Source organism: Fusarium oxysporum, chromosome 9, assembly GCF_000149955.1.
Source record: "Fusarium oxysporum f. sp. lycopersici 4287 chromosome 9, whole genome shotgun sequence".
NCBI classification, from domain to species: domain Eukaryota; kingdom Fungi; phylum Ascomycota; class Sordariomycetes; order Hypocreales; family Nectriaceae; genus Fusarium; species Fusarium oxysporum.
The window spans coordinates 699,578-707,173 of record NC_030994.1 but is presented as its reverse complement, the minus strand read 5'-3'; the positions used below and the strand labels follow the sequence as shown (position 1 = coordinate 707,173).

The 7,596-nt window shown below is 45.2% G+C and overlaps 3 protein-coding genes across 3 annotated transcripts; 1 reads left to right on the top strand and 2 right to left on the bottom strand.

Annotated features, from left to right (window-relative positions):
- Positions 1–97: 97 nt before the first annotated feature.
- On the bottom strand, positions 98–892 carry FOXG_19990 (uncharacterized protein; the record flags this gene model as incomplete). The annotated part of the gene is made up of 1 exon (XM_018400252.1): positions 98–892. The coding sequence occupies one exon, from the start codon at positions 890–892 to the stop codon at positions 98–100; it is 795 nt and encodes a 264-aa protein (XP_018246162.1).
- Positions 893–1,280: 388 nt separating this feature from the next.
- FOXG_09114 (amino-acid permease inda1) lies at positions 1,281–3,315 on the bottom strand. Its single transcript, XM_018388151.1, has 3 exons — positions 2,949–3,315; positions 1,725–2,903; positions 1,281–1,676 (listed from the first exon to the last, which is right to left on the bottom strand). The coding sequence occupies exons 1-3, from the start codon at positions 3,240–3,242 to the stop codon at positions 1,416–1,418; spliced, it is 1,734 nt and encodes a 577-aa protein (XP_018246161.1). The 5' UTR covers positions 3,243–3,315; the 3' UTR covers positions 1,281–1,415.
- Positions 3,316–6,119: 2,804 nt separating this feature from the next.
- FOXG_09113 (uncharacterized protein) lies at positions 6,120–6,788 on the top strand (the record flags this gene model as incomplete). The annotated part of the gene is made up of 2 exons (XM_018388150.1): positions 6,120–6,212; positions 6,260–6,788. The coding sequence occupies 2 exons, from the start codon at positions 6,120–6,122 to the stop codon at positions 6,590–6,592; spliced, it is 426 nt and encodes a 141-aa protein (XP_018246160.1). The 3' UTR covers positions 6,593–6,788.
- Between the last annotated feature and the right edge of the window lie 808 nt (positions 6,789–7,596).

Below are 7,596 nucleotides of genomic sequence, written 5' to 3'. Positions count from 1 at the left end.
AGCTCTGTCTTTTTGTTTTTGCTTCTTCAGCTCCTTATCCATCATTCTGAGAATCTCAGAATCATCAGAGCTTGTGGTGCTTGTTTCGGTGTATACGCTATCTCGTCTCTGTATGGAGACTGTTTGAGGGAGGGGGCATGCTGGGACCTGGCATGTCCTGAAATTTGAGCATGCCCTGGAAGTTGACCATGTCCTGGTGCCTGGCTATGTGCCGGAACTGGGTTGTGTAGTGGTACTGTATTGTATCCTTGATTTCCCGTTGGTAGTGCAGAAGAAGCATGGTGAAGCCCTGGAATTTGCTGTGGTATAGTGCTTTGTTGTGGCAAATGACTCTGCTGGTGAGCTGGTGGCTGGCACAGACGGGTATCCGTGTTTCTGAAGGTCCTGGAGCTCCCAAACCTAGCTCGCTAATCCTTTGTTGCAAAAACTTTTCCTGTTCTGTACGTCTTTGTTGATCCTGGACTTCCGCCAGTCCCGGTTCAGCAACTTTCTGCCTCAGTCCTCTCTCAACTTCCTCTTTCTGCATAGTAAAAACCTTTTCAATATTCTCCCCCGCCTCATCAATCATGCTGCTGACTTCCTCTCTCCTTGCATCGACCATCTCGTCAAATTCCATATTCTTCAACTCAATGAGAAGTTCAGAGCTGTGAGTCAAAATGGACATCAGTTCATTGACGAGTTTTGCTTTATCGAGGATTGTCTTCAATTTTTCTTTTGCGCTAGCATCTTCAGGAAGAGAGAGGTTCATGGTGCCCATATTGCGAAAGAATTCTAGTTGGATGGATAGTGCTTGGTAGGCTTGGTTGGTTAGGAAAGGAAATGTGTCGATTAGTGAGTCCCATGGGAAGTCAGAATATGACTGCGGGTCTGCGTAGTTCATGGTAGTGTCCATATTAGCTTGTGATTGAATCTCTTTGAGATTCGGAGCCGTGGTAGCAGTGCGATTGAGCTGAAAGGCCCAGTTCCTTTCAGGTTGGCTCAGTCCAGTTCCAGTGTAGGAAAAGTCTTGCGAAAAATCCGTGGCGGGTTAGGTAGATATATCGTTCTTTTAGAGGCATTGATTCAGAACTGTGGCCGGCCATGATGCTGTGAACAGTTTGCTGTGCTTATGAACAAATGGGTCAATTCGTCAGTAGTTAGTGAACGTGATGAGATAAGATGGTCTATCATCTACACAACAAAGGGACCGGACCAGGGTGGTGAAAGTGAACACAGCAAAATGGACGACAGACTGAAAACCGGCTGGTAAGAAATTGAATATACTTAGGCGAGGGGCTAATCTAGGTCTTGGATGATTTCGCCAATATTTAGAAGCTTTCAAATCTGGCTTCAATATCGAAATCGTACGATTAAATATTCTCATAGTCATAAACTCTAAACTCTATAGTCTATCTATACCCATCAGACCTTTTAAACTAGAACAAAGTATACCTCAATCGCTTCCACCAGGGAAACGTAGCGAGCTCTGTCCTCCAAGCATTGATAGCCTCCCAATCATGTTCACGTCGGCCCGTATCGATATCAATCTTCTCAATGCTGATCCAACTTGTCCTCTTCCAGAGATATCCTCCAGCCCAGAAAGCCAGCACAATAGGGAGTCCAAGATATTGCATGAAGAAATCCTCAACAGTACCCATTCCGGACTCGCCAACAGGGGCGACAATGGCCACGTAGAACTGAGAAATATTAGCCGATGTTCTGAAGAATGAAGATTTGGGCCTTACCTGAGCAATGAGAATGACAACAACAAAAATCAACCCCAACCATGATCCCCAAACGCCACCAATAGCCTTGAACGGGATTTCATCGAGCGTATGTCCATTATACTTCCACGCCGCTCTAAATCGAATATGCGCAAGACAGATCGATCCCCAGCAAACAAGCATGGCCAATCCCGACAAAGCCAAAAGCCAGTCAAAAATAACAGGACCAGCTGCATCAAGGTTCAAGAAAGCAAGGCATCCAAAAGCAATGATGAATCCAACAGACGGTAAAGGTCGACCCGCTCGATCAACCCAAGTAAAGATCTTTGGCGCAAAACCCTGCTGCGCAAGGGCAAGAAGTGTGCGCGATCCGCCATACACTGAGGCGATGCCGAGGGATAAGACGGATGAGAGGATGACGGCGTTCATGTAGTGATCGAGACCCTTGAGGCCGGAATATTTTCCAACAAGAACGAATGGCGAAGCTGCGCTGTTGGAGTAAGAACTCGAGCTGAGAAGATTCTCATCATTGCAGCTGATCAACAATCCAACGAACAGCAGCGCAACAATGTAAAACAAGCAGATTCTCCAAAAGACCTGCTTGATAGCTGCAGGAACCGAAGCAGTAGGATTTCGAGACTCAGCAGCTGCCAAACCCACAAGTTCCGAGCCCGCAAATGAAAACGCCGCTGTTACGAAAACAGAGCAAAATCCCTTAAATCCGTTCTTGAAAGCACCAGGATCATGCCAAAGCTTAAAGCCCTGATACGTATCGTAGCTCCCACTCGACGGACCCCCGCCACAAACCAGCACCAGTGCGATTATCATAAAGATAGAAATCGATGTGAGTTTGAAGCACGCCGCCCAGAATTCCTCCTCGGCGTATCCCAACGTGCCGAACATGTTGAGGATGGTAATAGCAGCGAGAAACACGGCGATCCAGACTCCGGGGGAGATGTCAGGAGACCAGTATTGGATAGTAATAGCGCAGACGGTGAGTTCGAGAGGAAGTGTAGCAGCCCACTGAAGAGTGTAGTTCCACGCCATGGCGAAACCAAAAGACGGGTCGATGAAACGAGCCGCATAAGTGTAAAAACCGCCAGAGATGGGATACATGACGGCTAGTTCACCCATTGCGTAGACAACATTGAAAACCATGACTCCAACGAGGAAGAAGTCGATAAACAACGTAGCAGGGCCCTACAGCCATCAGTATAAACTCAATTGGGTGAAGGACTCACTTACACCTTTACTCAAAGCCGAACCAGATCCAACAAAGAATCCAGCACCGATCGATCCTCCAATAGCAACCATCTGAAGATGTCTCGGCTTCATCTTGCGATCCAATTCCACAAGCCCAAGTCCATAATGCTTCCTCGTAAAAGACTTAGCGTTCAATCCCGTCCTCGTCATGAAATCATCCTGCTCATATTCTTCACCCGTTGCAGTGAAGGTTTCTTTCGTAGGAGCGTTTTCATCAGCCATTACGCCTTTTTCCCCAACGACGGGAGAATCAGATATGACTTTTTCAACAGCCATGATAGCCAAATTCAACGAATCACCTAAAAAAACGGAAAAGAGTGAGGAATTAAAGAAGAAAGAAAAAAGTTCTTGCTAAATGGCCCCATTATAAAAAAGATCAGAGGCCCCATAGTAACAACGCTATTAGGCCCACACATGGCATGGTCATGACTCTGGATGCAAAATTTTCATTAATCGCAATTCAATCTCCACGATCTAAGGAGGAGTTTTGGTTACTACTCCAGATATTGAATTGGTTATTTACGTAAATCTCCATGGGGAAGGGGTTGGTATTGATAATGAGGGTATCTACTCCAAGAGATTTGGAGGTTTTGCGTCTCCACATTGAAAAGTTGGAGAAAATTGTCTACAGGACTTTAAAACAAAAAGAATCTAAGATATCGTGATAAGTAACAGTAGAGATTATGACTCTAGTGTTTCTGAAAACATGTTAATTCACGAGAAACAGGGATTTTTCAATCATTCAATGAGTCAAGTTGAGTGGTTCGACCAATTTGCCACTGTCTAATACCGAGGTCAAATTCTCACAGCAGCAATGTCGATATCGAGATTTTCGTTTATCAAAAGCCTCATGCAACTTAACTGATGAACTGATTCGACGATCAATCAAGATCTATCTTATTACGTTACTCCCAAGTCTAATAAACCCACTCTGTAAATCTTTAAGTCAGAGACATCCTTGTCTCTATAACGTAAAAAAGTTGCGGCTCAGCGGATCGTGGTGGAGCCATGATCGGAGCCGATGGACGGTCACTTATTCCCGAATTGCCTCCATCACCCGCTAGAGTAGGATTGCTACCAAATTTTGAGATAAACAGAATAACAAACAGATAAACCAGCAACAACAAGAATGGAGGCAATAAAGGCAATTAGATATCCCATCTGATTGCCTTCTAAGTGAATTACACTAGAAAATGCCCTATTGCAGAACATCGCTAGCTCTTATTCCCTTGCATCGAAATGTTATCTGCGAGACTAGCTATGCTGTCGAGTTGAAGGAGACAGCGCGGAGCAGATTCTGGTAGATATGGACCGCGTCAACTCCCCAAAGCTAATACATGGCCTACAGAAAATAGTTACGAAGTAACCTCTATCCGTACTGTGCACTGAAGGTTTGGACGAAGCCCTTGATTTCTTATGCTCCAAGAATTAGTCATTAAGCCCTTATCTAACATCTGCCGGACCATGAAGAGCAATCTCATCCACCTCAATAGGCAGTCCTCAATACAGCGACTGGCTTGGCTGGGCAGGCGATCTGGCACTATTCGCCCCTGCAGACACTTTCATCTACAACTACTATGAAAACTAGACGAAGCCCCTTTTGTGTAAAAGACTCGTGGTGGTCCGGTGCCGAAAGTTGTTCCTGATGTACTTTGACATCTTCATACTAGAAGGATGATTGGCCGGCTGGTGTATACGGTAATGTCATAGCTCTGACGACTTGGGATGTTTGGAAGGTATCAAGGGATAATATAATTTTGAAGACTCAGTATAAGACGATGATTGGTTCCGCAGATGGGATACCGTGTAATATGTTTGGTTGGACTAGCTTTCAGGACTCTAAGACATCAAATCGAGGGTCTTGACGAGAAAGGCGCTGGCGACGGGGTGATTGTCTGTGAGAGCCTTCTCGGGATACTCGGGAGGAACGTCTGGATACAGTCAATCTTGAAAAAGGGTTAGGATCATGAAAGCTAAGGCCTCAAAATTATGGGGACAGAGAAACCTTACACCGAGTTGACAGTGGCAAAGCGAAGGCTACATGATGTCCTACCATGAGTTTGGGGCAATTGGGCACTTCATCATGGAGAGTATAGCAGGGATAGAGTGCATTGAGTGAGGGTGGAGTAGATCTTGTGTGTAGCTTGAGACGATGGCGGATGCTATCATGTGTGTAAAGGCAGAACATTTGACTCTCTATGAGTTGGTCTCTTGCTTGTGGAAGTTGAAGTCTTTGGATGACGAGGTTGAGCCTTTCACTATAATTTTAGTGTTTCCTGCTATGACACATATTGAAGTCGTACTTCCGTAAGGGGGTGGCCAACGGAGGTATTCTGGACAAAGTGGAGCGGGATAATGGACTATCCATTCCAGGTTGAGTAAAAGGATAGAAGGATCCATTAAGCCAATGCCGAGCCAAGTTCTTTAAGTTCGGTCAATATAGAGGTAGATGCGAGCTAGCAAATGAGAGGTGAGAAATAAGAAACGGAATTCTTTACCCTGATTATGTTAGCGTTTTACGCGGAACATACTCGAACTTGACTTCCTAAATTTATTTCCAGACCATTCTCACATTGGATCATGTAGGTTCGTGTTTAAGGGATGAATCCGATTGGAGCGCGTCCCTCAACCACAGCAAGCGAGTACACATGACTTTGTGACTGGTTAATGACCTATATCGCGAGTCATGATATCTCTTCAACGGGAACTTCGCATCGGATCATCTGCGAGCTCCCCAAGCGAGAATCCGCGGAACCGGTCACATATTACTATATGTAAAACCTTATTTTGACCGCTAGTATTTTAGTTTGAGACTTTTATGGGGTATTCTGTGAATAGACGAGTGCAGAGTTTTCGGCAGTTGTATAAGTAGTTCGACCCCTGATTTGCCAAGAAACCAAAGTCCGATTTACCGATCACAACTATGAGAATGTGTGCAATTATAGGAAATGTTTTCTTGGCGATGTTTCTTGGCATCACTATGAGAGATTCGAACACCAGTAAGACCTCGTATTCTGGTCATGAGTTTCCGGAATCCTGGCAAGTCCGGAGTAGTTACGCCTATTGAGAATTACTGGAGACCATGAGATCGATGATCTTTCGAGTTGACGTACTGAGAATAGGGATTGTTGAGCTGTAATTTTGGGTATAAATATGTGCTTGGGTCTCTTCGAGAAGCAAACCATTCATATCACAACTCTCAGCATCACAAACCCCAAGCTTCAGTCGAACAGCCCATCAAATAAGGTATATACCTAACCCTCAAAGTTTCTCACAAAGCCTAACTCTTACAGCACCTGAATTTTTCCATCAAAATGAAGGTCTCAATCCTCGGTCTCCTCACCCTCTCAGCATTCGCTTCCGCATGCGCCAGCTACGAAAGCTGCCACTGCTACGACAGCAACGGCGTTCCCAACAACGGCGCCACCCAGACCGTTTGCGATCACTTCAAGGGTGGAATGGAGCCCAACACGCGAGAGTACGGTGCGAACACCCAGTACAAGGAGTGCAACGTCAAGACTTTTGGTGGCGGTGCTTCGAGCTTCGATAACTGTGACTGGAGACGCAGATGTCAGAATGCTGGCGCCACTGGTGCTGATTCTTCTTGCCGGAGCAAGTTTCCTTAGGTGTATTGTGAGAAATGGAAGCTTGAGTCGTTGTATGGAGTTCCAAGAACATTGGTTTAAGCTCGGCCGACTTGAAGTGGGTTCTACTGTTTATACTTAAGATTTATGACCACAAGTACGAAATTGTGTATGTTTCCAAGAAGGCGTCTCATAAATCCTGGACATCATGGTACAGGACATTCTGATGTAAGCCCGATATTTTCGGTGCACCGATCTAGTGAGTTGAAATAAGGGTGACATGCCAAAGTTTTGAGTATGTAGAAGTGATCGGTAAACACACCGGCATATGCTTCGGTTTTGATTAGTAATTATTTAGTAGTCAATCAGGTATCGCCAATAGTAGCTTGTAAGCCACCTTCCTAATCTTGGCCAGGTATACTAGACAACCATCCTGCAATCCACTGATGAGGCTCGCTGAAGTCAATCAATCTGACAACGAACGAGACATGCATACCACGAGGGATAGTGTTTGCCTTGTGATTTGTTAGCCTGCTGAGGTCATGTTTTGCATGTGAGGCACGGCACGCGCAGTGATGAAATACGAGCTTAGCATGGCAGAGTTGACATACATCATCAACGCAGCCTATAACCCTGAGGCTTTAGTAAATAGTCCGAGCCCCAGATAAGAATACATCCGAGGTAGTCTGTAAATTATGAAACCAACTAGTAATGAGCATCACTCTTATAGTCTGGCTTAGCACAATGTCTCACTAAACATCTGACTGATCACCAACTCGGAACTCCCCGCTTCTAGGGACCACGCTAAAGGTCTGGAGATTAACTTTCAGCCACAAACCGATCAGCTGCAAATAGCTCCAAATTTAGACGTCATAGCTAAATGCCTCAACAATTCATAAGATCGTCGTGCCAATTGGTCTCCCTAGCAATTCAGCTTCACAAAATTGCGGGGAACTCGCTGATGTTGCTCAGTAAATCTGACCACGTACGGACGCCACAATAATCAGAATAGGAAATTGATTTCGGCCTAGTTTTCAAAAAAGTCT